The sequence below is a fragment of the Chondrus crispus genome, genomic scaffold (genome assembly GCF_000350225.1).
Source record: "Chondrus crispus Stackhouse genomic scaffold, scaffold_4, whole genome shotgun sequence".
In the NCBI taxonomy this organism is placed as follows: Eukaryota; Rhodophyta; class Florideophyceae; order Gigartinales; family Gigartinaceae; genus Chondrus; species Chondrus crispus.
The window spans coordinates 765086-781880 of NW_005179249.1; the positions used below are offsets into that span (position 1 = coordinate 765086).

General features: G+C 58.6%; 3 protein-coding genes across 3 annotated transcripts in view; 2 read left to right on the forward strand and 1 right to left on the reverse strand.

Annotated features, from left to right (window-relative positions):
* The window catches only part of CHC_T00008500001 (acid-thiol ligase), a 2353-nt gene extending 2224 nt beyond the window's left edge, over positions 1-129 (reverse strand). The window contains exon 1 of the mRNA XM_005717970.1: positions 1-129. This exon is cut by the window's left edge and continues 2163 nt beyond it. Within this exon, the coding sequence (XP_005718027.1) occupies positions 1-129 (129 nt within the window).
* A 1535-nt stretch (positions 130-1664) lies between these two features.
* CHC_T00006338001 (hypothetical protein) lies at positions 1665-3686 on the forward strand. The gene has a single exon (XM_005717971.1). The coding sequence runs from the start codon at positions 1665-1667 to the stop codon at positions 3684-3686; it is 2022 nt and encodes a 673-aa protein (XP_005718028.1).
* A 253-nt stretch (positions 3687-3939) lies between these two features.
* CHC_T00006339001 (hypothetical protein) lies at positions 3940-4134 on the forward strand. The gene has a single exon (XM_005717972.1). It carries the CDS (start codon positions 3940-3942, stop codon positions 4132-4134), a length of 195 nt encoding a protein of 64 aa, XP_005718029.1.
* Positions 4135-16795: the final 12661 nt, after the last annotated feature.

Consider the following 16795-nt stretch of genomic DNA (forward strand, 5'->3'; position numbering starts at 1 on the left):
GCTGCGGACAGGACGGCGGGAGAAACGGACGGTGGGGGCAGAGAGGGGGTGGGGGGGAGAGAGTCGTGGTGGGAGGAGGGTGCTGCGAGAGGGGAGGGCAGCGGGTGGGAGGAAGGCGGGGGGTGTCATGGTGATGAGGGAGGGCGGTGACGGACAGGCCGTGGTTGGGAAGGGGAAGCGGAGCGTTAAGAGTAGGTGTTGAGGTGTTGAGGTGTTGCGGTGTTGCAGTTAATGAGGTGACGCAGCTCGCTAGGGCGGGTGGCAAGGGTAGGAAAGGTGCCAAGTGAGGGGTGCGAAATGGGGGCGAGATCGGCGTGTACCCAATTGGGATAGTAACTACTCTGGGTGTGTCCAAGTTGTAATTGTGGAGGTCGAAAGTAATGTCCTCAACTCTAATTTCTTCTTCCGCACTCCACAATTCACCCATCATCCTCGTACATATGTGCTGTACAGCATCGTTCAACTCTCATACGGTACTTTCTCCGTCACAAGAACCCTCTCAGCCCACACTCTCTTCGTTCCTGCAAAACCCTCTCCACCTCCCCGCTTCTTTGCCCCACCTCCCCGCCTCTTTCCCCCACCCCCCGCCCCACACGCACCAGCCAACGCTCCGCCTCCCCACATCCCCACCCCTCAACATCATGCCACGCCCGCGTCGCCGCCGCTGCTTCGTCGACCGCCATCTCTTTTCCGACACGCCCCCCACTTACCCGCACCACTCCCCCCATATCCGCAACGAGCTCATCCCCTACTTATCCATCACCGCCCGTCTGAACGAACTGCTGAACCACGCCTTCCCCCCCTCCAACGCCCCTCCTTCTCCCCCTCCAACCGTATCCTCCTTCAAAGATGCTGTCTCCGCTCTGGATAACCCCATCGAAAACCTCTTCTCTCTCAACGTCAACTCCACCCCAGGCATCGTGGATACCTCTTTTTCCCGTCTGGCTGTCGAGGCCCGCATCCCCACCCTTTTTGTCAACCTCCTCGCCCGCGTCCTGCGCTTTCGCGTCCTTGCCTATTCCCACTCTCCGACCCACACTCATCGACTCCCTGCGTCATGGCTCCCCTATCTCCCCATCCTCTGCCAGCGCCCTGCCCGCGCCGCCATCGATTCCATCCTCCTCACTACTCTCAGATTCATTAACTTATTCACAGACTTCCCTGAAATCTTCGCCACCACCTTCGCCGACGACTCCCGTCTCCTCTCCCTCGCCTTCGACGCTATGCGCTACGACAAGGCCGTCGATCTCTCCCTTACCCTCATCGAAGAACTCCTTCACTCCACCCGCCACCGTCCGGACTTTGATCTTTCCTCCGTCCCCCACCTACTGGCCCTCGTCAACTCGCTCAGCCCGCTCCAGCTGGGCTTCTTCTGCCGCGTCCTGGCTCCCCTCGTCGATGAGCGAGAGGTCCCGTTTTACTGTGGTGACCACTGCTCCGGCGCCTGCAAGCAATCCGCACAGGCCCCATCGCTCGACTGGCATCACATAGAGCCCTCGGCCAAGCGCCTGCGCGCCCGTCGTTCTTACGTCGGCGCTGCTTCACGCGTCATCCGCGACCGCAACCATGCTTCTGTGCTAGCCATCCCGGGTCTCTTAGAAAAGCTCGTCAAGCTTATTTCCGTCCCACCTGTCCCCAGTGATGAGCTTGCCGTCGTCGATCACATGCCACGGGGAGTAGACATCCAAGTCGAAGAATCTTGGAAGGATTTCGATGCTAGAATCGAGAGTGCCGTGAGGGACCATGCTAGAGGAGTGAAAGGGCAGCAGGGCTCAGCGAGAGCGAGGCGAAGGATGAGCGGGAGCGAATGGTTGGGCGTTGACCGGCGCATCGCACCTGGTAATCCAAATAGTGTCGTGGAGCTCGCAGCATTGGATGGAATGGGACAGCGCCAGGCGGAAAGTCTCGACATGCCCAATGCATCACGCGAACCTGAACTGCGGCCCGAACCCCATACCCTGCTTGAGGCCGTCTCTGCTGATATTGGGCCGACGGAGGGCGAACTATCTCGAACGATATCCCGGAGGCCGACATCAGGGGACAGTGAAGTACGCACACACCATGACAATGAAATGGAAGCATATCCGCACATGTCTTTCACTCGCCTGCTCATGTCCGCTCTGCAAGTAGAAGTTCTATTTGTGCTCTACTCGCTATTGACCGGAAAGCGCAAGAGGGAGGTTCAAGTTCAGCTAGTTGACGCAGGCATATTTGCGGCGATGATCCGTTTTTGTGATGGGCTGAAATGGCTAAACTCTGGGAAGGAGAAGAGAACTGAAGAAGCGCTCAAGGTTCACTTGATACGTTTGCTTCACTATGTATGGGATGGCCTAGATTTCATACCGGCCAACGAAAGGCTGGAGATGCTGTTTACGCATGACGAAAGACTAATTTTAAAAATTGGCGGACACGGACACCCGCCCGGGATTACTTGCACCGGTCCAAACCTCACATCACGATCATCTCAGGAACCCTTAGTTCTGGCGATGCGTCGACTTTCTCTCACCGCTTGCGCAGACTTGATTGCCATTCAAAGCGGGAGGCTGGGAGTGGTGGAGACGGACGTAGCCCCCACTGTTTTCGACGACAACATCGAAAGGACTATCCCACGTGACGGTGGAAACCCACTGCACTCCAAAAAGCTTACTGAACCAGCTTCAAATGTCACTCCCGTCGAAGTTCATAGTGACAGCGGGCGTCGAGCGAAGTCAGGAATTGAACGTATGGGCTCACACAGGTCGGTACCATTTGCGCCGGACCAGGGCATTGTTTGCAAGATAGCGGATATTCTGATGCGAGCACACGCTGATGACGAGGCTCATGGTACGCGAAGATATCTGCTCGCTGGATGTATGGAGACCTATCTACGCAGTGCAAGCATAGATGAAAAGAGCATTGTCGCGCGACACGGGCTTCTTCTCCATCTTCTCAGCGAACTTTCCCAACATGACAAGCTGATCCCGCAACTCAGCCAATTTCGTCAGACAAGTTTTGACTTATTGGGACAGTTGGTGAAGTGGAGTAGGGAGTTGTTTGGTTTTATGAATACGATTTTCCGACAAGATCCGAAGCTTTTGTCTGGTTTGCTGATAACCATGTCGGGCAGTCTGATTGATTCGAACGTATTCGTGAGATCTGTTGTGATTTCGTTAGAATGTTTTCGCGAAGAGGACAAGTTGACACGTAACCCAAACACAGGTAACTCAAAAGAACGTTACGACTTCGCTTCGTGTCTGCTTTGGGATTTCTTGGAGACTAATCGCTTACGTCTAATTCAAGACCTCATCACAAGTGTCAGGGTGGAAGATGTCAATTTTGAGAACATTTGCTGCGTGAATACATCCTTAATCCTAATGGTGATTTCTTATCCAACTGAGGAAGCTTTGGACTTGGCCCTGTTACACATCCTAAATAACATTTTGTTGTCCGAGGAAATGGAGAAATTCGGACCGCAAAACTTTTTCGGTCTAAACCCAGTGGATATCTTCTCAAACTTCGAAAAGCTCATATCTTTTTGGTTAAGCTACTACCAACATCAAAGCCTCGATGTTGCCTCACAAGAGCTGAATTCGAACATTCGCTTTGAACGGCTCATTGCGGTTGCGAACCTTCTGAAGGTGCGATTGCCGCTTCTAGACGCAAGACTGAAAAGGGAGGCCAACCTTTTGCAGTTGCAGCAAGAATGATGCTATGTAGTATTGGCGGATGCAGGTTTGTCAGAAGCACGAAAAGTGCGCAGAGTAACTCACAACGCCGGGAAGAGGGGTAAAAGCTTGTCAGCACTCGAAATTGAAAAACTTGTTGTACTACTTGTCGCGGGACGAATCGAACCAATTATGCACATCTGAAATACAAGCAAGACATGAGCCTCACGATGAACTAATTAACAGTAGGATGCTGGTTACAGGAATGATTATAATCTCATGAAAGAGTCTCACAATGCTGTACAGAAGGCCGTACCATCAACTGAATGCTGCATCCGTCATACATGCAAAGTGGACGATGTCAGGACAACATTTAGTAGCAGGCAGTCATGAAGCCGCCCTGAAACGACAAACACCAAAAATGTCAACATGCCCTCCAGTCCGCACGAGCGAAGAAGAACGCGCACGACGAGCAAGTGCTCTGCAGTGAAGACTTACCAATTCAAGGACGTTTAAATATGGTTCGATGATCGTGTGTTGCATCCCTCCTCTGTCTTTGGCTTCCTTCTACGATATCAATACAAATGAGCACCCAGAAGATGTTCACCATTTATTCTGTCGGCGACCGACACCATACGTCACTATCTATCATCGGACACCCCATTCTCTAACCACGACTGCATTCCTAACCGGATTAGTTATTAAAATTTTGCATAAAGTTATCATGCCCGGGCATGACGAGCACTCGTGAGCGAACATCTCAAACACGAGTAGACGCCGCATCAATCTGATTGCATATTCGAATTCCCCGCCCTCTCTTTGTCCACGCCAGATTCGCGCGCCCAAATCGACAACACTTGAGCCATCAGCACCCATGAATTTCCCCATGAAGCACCCCCCTCAGCTCCGAAGTAGCCCGTCTGCTACTCTCACACGCAACCACCCCCGATCCCGATGGCCCACTCTACGCCTTTCCGACGCCTCCCAAAGACTGACGAAGACCTTCGGTTGGACAACGCCCGTCGATACGTCATCAACAAAAAGGGCTCCCTGCGCGCCGCGGCTCACCAGTTTGACATACCTTGGTCCACATTCAGGGTATACTTCAATGCGCCAGACAGGACCCCAAAAGTTGCCGGGCATCCCACCACATTGCGCCGGGCAGAAGAAGTTCTCATCACGGACTCTGCCACAGAGTTCGCGCGCAATGGCACACCTTTATCTCGGGAAGGACTGAAGGACCTCGTGCAGCACTTTTGCGAACGCTTGCCAGAGGAGCGAGGAGCAACAATCCCTTTTGTTAACCTCCGTCCCGGGGATAATTTTTTATCGGGGTTCCTCAGGCGAAACCTCACGCTCTCGCTCAAACGCCGCTGCAATCTCGAAAATGACAGGGCGATTGCGATGTGCCCCGAGAACATTGCCAAACACTAGGCACGCTTGCAGCAGGCCTACGACGAGTACGGAATCAAGAGTGGAGAGCAGATATTCAACCTTGACGAGACGGGCTTTTCGACCAGAACAGCCTACCGTGCGCGTGCAAAAGGTGTCATGGAGGCCAAGGGTAGGAGCAATTCAACAGAATTGAAGTGGTCTGCCAATGCCGACCATGTCACACTCATGCCGATTGTGTCTGCCGACGGTCGCGCGTGGGATCCTGTTGCTATCGCACCTGGAAAGCGTGCGAAATATCCCATTCGGCCTGATGGCATACGCGAGACCCCTGCTTGTTACCTTCCCGAGAATGCCCGTATTATTTATCAAGACCCGGCTAGCATGGACAGTGATGGTTTTACCAACTCTGTGAATGGTTCATATTACAGACTGCAGTACTGAGAAGAAAATATCGCAACATTTTGTTAACACTGGACGGCTATGGTGCACACAAAACATTCCGGTGTTTAAATTTGTTGAGGCAGAATAAGATTGTCTTCATTGCATTGCCTGCACATTCTAGTGACAGGACGCAGGTCCTTGACTTTTCCATATTTTCCCCATTCAAAACAAAGCTTCGAAATGCACTGAATGAGCGCATCTTGGCGCCGGAAGGATCCATCCGTAATGATATATATACTCCATTCGAGTTGATTCATAATGCGTACAAGGAGTCCGTCACATATTCTAACATTGTCAATGGCTTCAAAGCCTGTGGTGTATGGTGCGCAGTGCGACGCAGGGCTATTCCGGACGTTATTAAGATAACAGAGATCACCAACACCGACGGCTATGCCACTAGGTAGGAGGCATTTAGTTCTTTTGTAGATCTTTGTACGAGCTACAGGACCACTAGGAATTTATTGCGGTCCGATGGCCCCGTCATGCAAAATGGAACGTTGAGTACGAAGGGTGGGGTGTGAGATAACTCCTCTCCGCCCTGGGTTGGGTGAGAGGCGGAGGCTTTAGCGAGGGAGCACGTGGCGCGGACGCGACGCGCCAATTGAACCGATCGGACGAGCTCGCGAAAAGGGAGTGGCTCACTGGCCGGTTACGCGCAGTCGCCCCGTGGTGCGTAAACGGGAGCGACCGGTAACGGGTTAGAAGCCAGCGCGCGCGGCGGACAACCGAAAACGGACGTACGTAGGCGCAAAAGGGACAGGGGCGAGCTTGCCCCCGTTTACCGGTAGGGACGGGTGTCAGGTCTTAACCCCTCAGAGGGACGCCTCGGACACCTGTCCCAGTACAGTAGTACAGTACCTGCCGCCTAGTGCGTGCCAGGTACTGTACACAATTAAAAAGCTAGCGCCATAATTACTACTACCGCACGGACGCTGCTACTACACGTGTGCATTACTGTACACGCGTGTTGCTTACAGACTACCGCACGGACGACACGTGAGCTAACGCGCACACGTAACACGCGTAGACTACCGCACGGACGACACGTGTGCTACTGTACACGTGCACCACGCCACGGCCGGTTGGTCAACGCGCGCGCTCCCTACACGTGGGCACACCCGCCCACGTGTGCACCGTGCACGGCCGCACGGTTAATAACCTCCCCGCGCGCTCGCCGGTCGTTATACTACAGACCCCCTTCCTTATCTTTCGCTACGCCCCCGTAGCGACCTCCCATTCGACCACGCGGTTCCTCCCCGGTCTCTCTCCTTCCCTGCGCGCACGATGCGAAGACCGGAGCGCTTGCGCACGGACGACTTTTTTTTTCTTGCCTCGTCGCGGAGCTCGCGTTGCAGAGGCAAGCGGTCTCGTCCAATTCGGTAAGTGCGTCCGCAAATGTCTCACGCTCGAGCGACGCCGATCTTTCCAACTCACTCCTAACGCGCCCCCGAAATTTCCAACTCCCCCACCCTTGACGACGTTTCCGTACAGAACCGCTTCCGCGGACCGAGAACGGACGGCCATGACGAAGTCCTGGCAGCGCGTCCATACGGTCCGCCGTTGAGCCGTGGTCGGGCCCCGGCGTTGAACCGATCGGCCCCTGCGGTACAGCAGCGGCGAGGCCTGCGCAGCGAGGCACAACCGGCCACCGCGTTGGCCGAGACCGCGTTCGCGCGGGTCAATTCGTCCGAGGCGGCTCGCTCGCCGCGGCGTACAGTGCGCGCGATATCGTCCTCGCCCCTGCCCTCCGCAGGCCAGGCGAGGGCCGCCGCTGCCGCTCGTGCTGTTCTTCACCGCCTCCCCGCACCCAAGCGTCGCAGTGCAACGAAGGCACGAGTTCCGTACGGTCGTTTTGGGGTTATGATCCGCCTTCTCGCACTCCTAGCCCGGAGGGCTGGCCAATTTTCGTAAATCCACCCTTCTTTTCCATCCTAAGAGCAGCGCGAGCGGAGCGCCCGCCCAAGCATGTCACCAAACGGTAGTTTCGCGCGTGTCCCTTGCGGTAGCGACCTCTATTGGGCCAACACCGATCCACAAACCGTACGGAGCGCCCTCTTTTCACGAGCCCGAATTAGAAACTGAAAGAAACGAGAGGAAACGAAAAGAAACGGGAGGAAACCAATTTGGTTTCCAAATTCATCCGAATGCGGTTTTTTGGAGTTGACACTCGCAGACGCGAAATGCTCCCAGGAGTGCGATGCCGTTGTCAGAAATATACTACGATTTTTTCCCGCAGCGTGGGAGGGAAAAACGTAGCCCAAATCGCGCCTAAATTAAAAAGCCGGCGAACGCGATACCTCTCAATCCAAAGAACCGGTTCCCGGGATAGCTCTCCATTTTCATAGGCGCGTGCGAGCGCGATCATCCGAACGATGCGGTCAGGCGTGGCTGCTAGCTATCCGCGTGGGCGCTTCGGGGAAATTCCCATTGTGGACCACCCTCCCGGAGGGTCGGCCAATTTTGGAAGAATCTGCGTCCATTTGCGCGGGATCCATCCGGTACGGACTGCCTTGCGGTGCGCAGTCACACGCGGCTGGCTGCCGGGGCTGCATAGCACGTGCGCGGCTTGTTTTCCCCAGATGCTTTTGCGCGAGCGAGCGTCCGAGCGGTGCGACCGAGAGCGGCCGAAACTTGCGCTACGCATGCACGCTTGATCCTTGTTGGCGCGAACGCCAATACCGGTCGATAAACTGCTGCGGAAGCCCATCGGCGGGCTCGTAGGTGTCGTCCGAAGCGGTATATCCATACCACCGGACCTTGTAGTGGATCCCGCAGCGCGTAGTACGGTGTCCGACAATGCGGTCAACGACGTACTCCGCTCTTGGCGTTGCGGCTTGTGCGTCCGATTCGGTCGATGTGGCCGGGGTGACGGTATCCCCCGGCCCAGGCGGCATCTTCGTAACGCGGTCGATGCTCACGCGATTTTCCACGCCGTCCTGCTCGATGAGGACCGTGGTGTCCGTAGCGGAGTGCACGCGAAACGGACCCTCTGTCTTCGGCAGTAGTTTGACAGAGAGCTCGTCCGTTCCGGTCGTACCTTGCGCACGCGTGCGTCGCTCGACGCTTGTCAACAGGCGGGGCGGGCGATCAACGTAGACAAAATCGCCCGCCACAACGACCGGACGGAAGCAGACCTTCTTGTCAAAATCGTCCTTGTACCGCTTTTGCGATGCGGTTAATTTCGTCCGAGCACGGTCGAGCGCGTCGCGAAGCTTGCGTAGCGTAGCGCGCTTGTACTTCACCGGGGTCCGTGGGTCCTCTCGATGGGTCCCCGCGTCCTGCAGTACAGTACCGGGGAGAATTAAACCGGACGGTGCTGTCTTCTGCACAAATATGGACGTCTTCTTCCCACGAGCGGGTCTTCTCCGCGTCCGTATCGGTCCGCTCATCTGCGTTAGCGGGATTACCACTGTGGGCGTCGTCCGTTACCGGTTCTTCGCGTCGCGCGCCTCCTCCCGTAGCGGATTCTTTGTGACGCGCGTATCCTTCCGTAGCGGTGGAGGATTGTCTTCTGCCATCGTCCGTAACTGGTTGTCCGCGTCGCGCTTGTTCCTCCGTAGCGGTCGAGGAATTATTTTTGTTCCCTCCCCCTTCCTTAGCGTCGGCCTCTCCGGGGGCCGCTACGACAAGTGTCAGGATGTGTGTGGGGGATGACAACGCGAGACCGACAACGGTATGCTCGGGGACGTGGACCGCGCGGTTTCCGAAGTTGCTAAAGAGCACCGTAAACGGCTCGCCCCGGAAGAGGTCCATGACCCCCTGGGCCATCAGGCATAAATTCTTATGCGCCGTTTTGGGGTGTTTTTGCAGGAAGCAAAGCCCCCCAACCGGTATTGCGACGCGTACCATCGCTTGAGTCATCGGGGGTATCGTGACCACCTTGACCACACAAATTTTCCGCGACGGTACGTTCGTCGGGAACTGCGCGCGCTTCCGGTCGGCCGAATTTTCCTCCTGTGGGAGCTGCTGCGACGGTTCCCTCGAGGCCATCTTGCGGTCGTGCCTCGAGGGTGTGACTCCCGTCAGCGCTACGGACGGCGCATGATAGAACAGCACCTTCCTCTGCGGTGGCAGGATCGCCTTCACGTGGCGATCCAGGAACGTGGTTCCGATAATACCGTCCACCGCAAGGTTGGTGACGACCAAGAACGGTACGCGCGCGACGAACTCACAAATCCGGACGTACAGTTTGAGCTCGCCGAGGGCCTTCATCGACCTACTCGAAGCGTCGATGAGCGGCGGGCTCCGCGCGGACTGGATGGCAGCGCGCCACGGTTCTGCCACACAGCGTAGGTGGATTAGATTCGGGCCGGCGCCCGAATCTAGAACCGGCGTGATGGCGCGCATCATCGCGCGTCGTTGTCCGACCGTTGCGGTGACCTTATAATTTTGCTTCTTGAAGAAGCAAATTGCCGCTTCGTCCGTTCGGCTCTGCGATTGCGCGCGTACCGAAGCGGTCGACGGGGGTGCGTTGTTTATTGAGGCTTGGCACGGGGAGGATCGTCGACGCCTCTACGCGTCCTCCCCGGCTTCCCCCGTCAACCCAAGGTCCTCGGGCCCCTCGTCCGTCAGCGGTAGCGCGGGTTCTTCCGATTGGACGGTCTCGCGCGGCTCGACCACGTTGATGCCCGTGGGAGCCTGCACACGCGAATTTCGCCACGCGGTCGGCGGTTGACGCTCGAACGGCGAACCCGGGCGGAGACCTTGGCGGATCCGAAGCTTTTGATAATTGGCCTCGAGGGCCTGCAAAAGCTTCGAACGCAGCGCGCTATCCGCCACCACAGGACATTGCTCCTGTCGGTGGGTCAGGTCCAGACAGAACCGACACGGCGGGGGTCCAGGTAATCCTTGGTTGCAGAACCGGACCCGCTGGTTCTGTACTGGCCTTCCGTACGGATGTGCGCGCGCGTCACCGTGTTGGGCGGGCGCCATCGGCGCGCCCGCCGGGGACGAGGCAGGTGACGGATGGTAGCTAGTCGGCGGCGAGCTAAGCGAGCTCGGCGTCGTCGACTGGTCCGTCACCGCCAGTATCTCCTCCGTTTCGGTTCCGCGCGCTGTCGGGAGTTCAGACAGGGACTCGACCGACAGCACGGGCCTTGTCCGCGCGTTGCGCGTGAATCTTCTCACCGAATCGGACGGTACTTGAGGCGACGCGAGCGAGGTCGCCTGTCTTCGAGCCGAGCGGTGCGTCTCGCCTATCGCTTGCGCGTAGTGTGCCACCGCTTGGTAGTCCACGCCCGGATGCGTCGCGAGATAATTCCGCACCTGCGCGCACGTCGCTGGCAGAAGTCCCTCAACAAAAAGGGACTTCAGGCGCCTGTCCGAAAATACGGTTCCGCAGCGCAACGCCTTGTCCCACAACTGGTTACTGTACACCTCCTCCGTCATATTAGAGCTCTGACGGAAGGAGGTGACATCACCGACCGCTTCGGAAATAACTTCGTCAGTCGCGTACGTGCGCAATAAAAAGTTAACAACTTCCGCGTAGGTTTCGAGCATATCGCGCTGCTCCGCATCGACCGCCATGGTGTTCCCGTGTAGCCTGGACTGGAGCAAGGCGTGGGCCTGCCCAGTCACATAGAACTGGAAACACCATACGGCCGCGCCTTCGCTGACCCCATTGTGGTCGCAGGCCATCTTGAAGCGCGCGAGGAATCCTAGCACCGCGAGTGAATCTTGACCACCGAATGTGTGGGTTTTCAGCTGGACGTCCAACTTCTTCCGATATCGGTTAACTCGCCGCGCGGTACTCGCGTCGTAGCGCGCGCTGCGATTTTCCAGCCTATACGTGCGGTAGGCGACGGCCTTGGTGAACAGGTCGTTCAGCGGTCTGATCACCGGCAACCGTTTCGGATCCCGCCTCGGGGCAGACCGGCGGTCTCTGCCCCTGCGATGGCGGTCTCCTTCTCCGCCGGGGCTACTGTAGCCCTCCGGATCGGAGTCTTCTCGCCGGAACCGACGTCTGTCGCGCGCATTGCGGCCTCTGCGGTTGCTTCTGCGCGATCCGTCCGACTCGGTGTCCTCGTCATCGGAGGGGTATCCACCTCCTCCGGCATCGCGGTATCGCGTATAGCGTCCTTCGCGGTTGTCATCGGAGGGGTAACCGACCCCTCCGGCATCGCGGTATCGCGCGTAGCGTCCGTCGCGGTTCTTGCGCGTCGCCCTGTGGCGACGTCTTGTGTCTTCTTCCTCGGAGGGGTTTTCTGTACCCTCCGAGGTGTAGCCTTGAGCGCCGGGTGCGCTTCTTTTGCTCGACCGATACGGCTGTCGCTTTTCTGTCGCGAAGCGCCCCAGGCGGTTTTCTGTCCCGCGGGGGCCAGCCGTATCGGCGAGTAGGGGAGGGCCATTTTCTGTGGGCCCTCCTGTAGCACCATAAATTGGTGAGAGGTAAATGGTCTTACCCTCCGGGTGAGGGGCCATTGTACCGATCCCGGGTGCGGCGCCGATCGGTGCAGCGTGCGGTAGCGTAGGATCCGGAGCGGTCGAGTCGCGCTGCTGGCGTGCGTCGACTCCTGCTCCGGCGAAGGTCGTGGCCAGACGATTGGACACGGCGGAGCTGCTCGCTCCCTTTAGAGCCGTGCCGGACGGGGATTCTTCATCCACAGTGGTGAGCGCGGTCACCACCTCGCATTGGACTTGAGCGGGTAGAAGTTCGTCCAAAAGCGGTGGTATCGCGCTGCGTACGTGCGCGTCCACGAGCGCGGGCACCGTTCGGTCGAGGCATACGCGCGCTACCTGGGGGAGTTCCGTAGCGAGGAACTCCTCGACCCAGGCCTGGATGCGCGGCTGAATCGCGTCGACCATCCATTGGACGCGATTCTCGGTGCCAGCCGACACGGCCGGCGTAGCATCCGATGCGGACGCTCGCGTGCGGCCCGGTCGCGGTGGCGGTCGCATCAGGGCTTCCAGGTTTTCCACCCGGGGCGCGGTGCGCCACTGCCACTGCGGGTGCTCAGACGCCCGGAGGCGGAGTCTCCCCCTTCTTCCGGTCGGTTCATCGTCGAATACGCTTCGCGATCGACGCGGTGATTTCTCAACCTTTTCCGTCCGTACGGTTCTGCGCGCGATCGAGCGACCACGCGTGCGGCTCAACCTCGAGAGTTATCCCCTCCACAAGAGTACCAATGTGGGATAACTCCTCTCCGCCCTGGGTTGGGTGAGAGGCGGAGGCTTCAGTGAGGGAGCACGCGGCGCGGACGTGACGCGCCAATTGAACCGATCGGACGAGCTCGCGAAAAGGGAGTGGCTCACTGGCCGGTTACGCGCAGTCGCCCCGTGGTGCGTGAGCGGGAGCGACCGGTAACGGGTTAGAAGCCAGCGCGCGCGACAGACAACCGAAAACGGACGTACGTAGGCGCAAAAGGGACGGGGGCGAGCTTGCCCCAGTTTACTGGTGGGGACGGGTGTCAGGTCTTAACCCCTCAGAGGGACGCCTCGGACACCTGTCCCAGTATACAGTACCTGCCGCCTAGTGCGTACCAGGTACTGTGCGCCATTAAAAAACTAGCGCCTCAATTCCGAATTACCGCGCGGACGCTGCAGCTACGCGTGTGTACTACTGTACACACGCGCTGCTTACAGACAACCGCACGCATGCCACGTGTGCTAGCGCACACGCATCATACTGGTAGACTACCGCTTGGCCGACACGTGCACTACTGTACACGTACGCCAGATTACGACCGCTCGGCACGCGCGCGCTCCCTACACGTGGGCACACCCGCCCACGTGTCCACCGTGCACGGCCGCACTGTTAATAATCTCCCCGCGCGCGCGTCCGTCGTTATACTACACTCACCACTGTGGATGAAGAATCCCCGTCCGGCACGGCTCTAAAGGGAGCGAGCAGCTCCGCCGTGTCCAATCGTCTGGCCACGACCTTCGCCGGAGCAGGAGTCGACGCACGCCAGCAGCGCGACTCGACCGCTCCGGATCCTACGCTACCGCACGCTGAACCGATCGGCGCCGCACCCGGGATCGGTACAATGGCCCCTCACCCGGAGGGTAAGACCATTTACCTCTCACCAATTTATGGTGCTACAGGAGGGCCCACAGAAAATGGCCCTCCCCTACTCGCCGATACGGCTGGCCCCCGCGGGACAGAAAACCGCCTGGGGCGCTTCGCGACAGAAAAGCGACAGCCGTATCGGTCGAGCAAAAGAAGCGCACCCGGCGCTCAAGGCTACACCTCGGAGGGTACAGAAAACCCCTCCGAGGAAGAAGACACAAGACGTCGCCACAGGGCGACGCGCAAGAACCGCGACGGACGCTACGCGCGATACCGCGATGCCGGAGGGGTCGGTTACCCCTCCGATGACAACCGCGAAGGACGCTATACGCGATACCGCGATGCCGGAGGAGGTGGATACCCCTCCGATGACGAGGACACCGAGTCGGACGGATCGCGCAGAAGCAACCGCAGAGGCCGCAATGCGCGCGACAGACGTCGGTTCCGGCGAGAAGACTCCGATCCGGAGGGCTACAGTAGCCCCGGCGGAGAAGGAGACCGCCATCGCAGGGGCAGAGACCGCCGGTCTGCCCCGAGGCGGGATCCGAAACGGTTGCCGGTGATCAGACCGCTGAACGACCTGTTCACCAAGGCCGTCGCCTACCGCACGTATAGGCTGGAAAATCGCAGCGCGCGCTACGACGCGAGTACCGCGCGGCGAGTTAACCGATATCGGAAGAAGTTGGACGTCCAGCTGAAAACCCACACATTCGGTGGTCAAGATCCACTCGCGGTGCTAGGATTCCTCGCGCGCTTCAAGATGGCCTGCGACCACAATGGGGTCAGCGAAGGCGCGGCCGTATGGTGTTTCCAGTTCTATGTGACTGGGCAGGCCCACGCCTTGCTCCAGTCCAGGCTACACGGGAACACCATGGCGGTCGATGCGGAGCAGCGCGATATGCTCGAAACCTACGCGGAAGTTGTTAACTTTTTATTGCGCACGTACGCGACTGACGAAGTTATTTCCGAAGCGGTCGGTGATGTCACCTCCTTCCGTCAGAGCTCTAATATGACGGAGGAGGTGTACAGTAACCAGTTGTGGGACAAGGCGTTGCGCTGCGGAACCGTATTTTCGGACAGGCGCCTGAAGTCCCTTTTTGTTGAGGGACTTCTGCCAGCGACGTGCGCGCAGGTGCGGAATTATCTCGCGACGCATCCGGGCGTGGACTACCAAGCGGTGGCACACTACGCGCAAGCGATAGGCGAGACGCACCGCTCGGCTCGAAGACAGGCGACCTCGCTCGCGTCGCCTCAAGTACCGTCCGATTCGGTGAGAAGATTCACGCGCAACGCGCGGACAAGGCCCGTGCTGTCGGTCGAGTCCCTGTCTGAACTCCCGACAGCGCGCGGAACCGAAACGGAGGAGATACTGGCGGTGACGGACCAGTCGACGACGCCGAGCTCGCTTAGCTCGCCGCCGACTAGCTACCATCCGTCACCTGCCTCGTCCCCGGCGGGCGCGCCGATGGCGCCCGCCCAACACGGTGACGCGCGCGCACATCCGTACGGAAGGCCAGTACAGAACCAGCGGGTCCGGTTCTGCAACCAAGGATTACCTGGACCCCCGCCGTGTCGGTTCTGTCTGGACCTGACCCACCGACAGGAGCAATGTCCTGTGGTGGCGGATAGCGCGCTGCGTTCGAAGCTTTTGCAGGCCCTCGAGGCCAATTATCAAAAGCTTCGGATCCGCCAAGGTCTCCGCCCGGGTTCGCCGTTCGAGCGTCAACCGCCGACCGCGTGGCGAAATTCGCGTGTGCAGGCTCCCACGGGCATCAACGTGGTCGAGCCGCGCGAGACCGTCCAATCGGAAGAACCCGCGCTACCGCTGACGGACGAGGGGCCCGAGGACCTTGGGTTGACGGGGGAAGCCGGGGAGGACGCGTAGAGGCGTCGACGATCCTCCCCGTGCCAAGCCTCAATAAACAACGCACCCCCGTCGACCGCTTCGGTACGCGCGCAATCGCAGAGCCGAACGGACGAAGCGGCAATTTGCTTCTTCAAGAAGCAAAATTATAAGGTCACCGCAACGGTCGGACAACGACGCGCGATGATGCGCGCCATCACGCCGGTTCTAGATTCGGGCGCCGGCCCGAATCTAATCCACCTACGCTGTGTGGCAGAACCGTGGCGCGCTGCCATCCAGTCCGCGCGGAGCCCGCCGCTCATCGACGCTTCGAGTAGGTCGATGAAGGCCCTCGGCGAGCTCAAACTGTACGTCCGGATTTGTGAGTTCGTCGCGCGCGTACCGTTCTTGGTCGTCACCAACCTTGCGGTGGACGGTATTATCGGAACCACGTTCCTGGATCGCCACGTGAAGGCGATCCTGCCACCGCAGAGGAAGGTGCTGTTCTATCATGCGCCGTCCGTAGCGCTGACGGGAGTCACACCCTCGAGGCACGACCGCAAGATGGCCTCGAGGGAACCGTCGCAGCAGCTCCCACAGGAGGAAAATTCGGCCGACCGGAAGCGCGCGCAGTTCCCGACGAACGTACCGTCACGGAAAATTCGCGTGGTCAAGGGGGTCACGATACCCCCGATGACTCAAGCGATGGTACGCGTCGCAATACCGGTTGGGGGGCTTTGCTTCCTGCAAAAACACCCCAAAACGGCGCATAAGAATTTATGCCTGATGGCCCAGGGGGCCATGGACCTCTTCCCGGGCGAGCCGTTTACGGTGCTTGTTAGCAACTTCGGAAGCCGCGCGGCCCACGTCCCCAAGCATACCGTTGTTGGTCTCGCGTTGCCATCCCCCACACACATCCTGACACTTGGCGTGCCGGTCCCCGGAGAGGCCGACGCTAAGGAAGGGGGAGGGAACAAAAATAATTCCTCGACCGCTACGGAGGAACAGGCGCGACGCGAACAACCAGTTACGGGCGATAGCAGAAGACAATCCTCCACCGCTACGGAAGGATACGCGCGTCGCAAAGAATCCGCTACGGACGAAGGCAGGATTAATTCCTCACCCGCGGCGGAATGTGCGCGACGAGAAGGACCCGTTACGGACGATGGCAGAATTAAATCCACCACCGCTACGGGAGGAGGCGCGCGACGCAAAGAACCGGAAACGGACGACGCCCACAGTGGCAATCCCGCTAACGCCGATGAGCGGACCGATACGGACGCGGAGAAGACCCGCTCGTGGGAAGAAGACGTCCATATTGGTGCAGAAGACAGTACCGTCCGGTCGGAAATTATGGACATGCTGTCCGAGTTCAAGGACATGTGGTCCGGCCACTTGGGTAAGATCGATGCAACGAAGCATCGCATCGAGCTGAAGCCCGGTGCGAAGCCGATCTACCAAGCA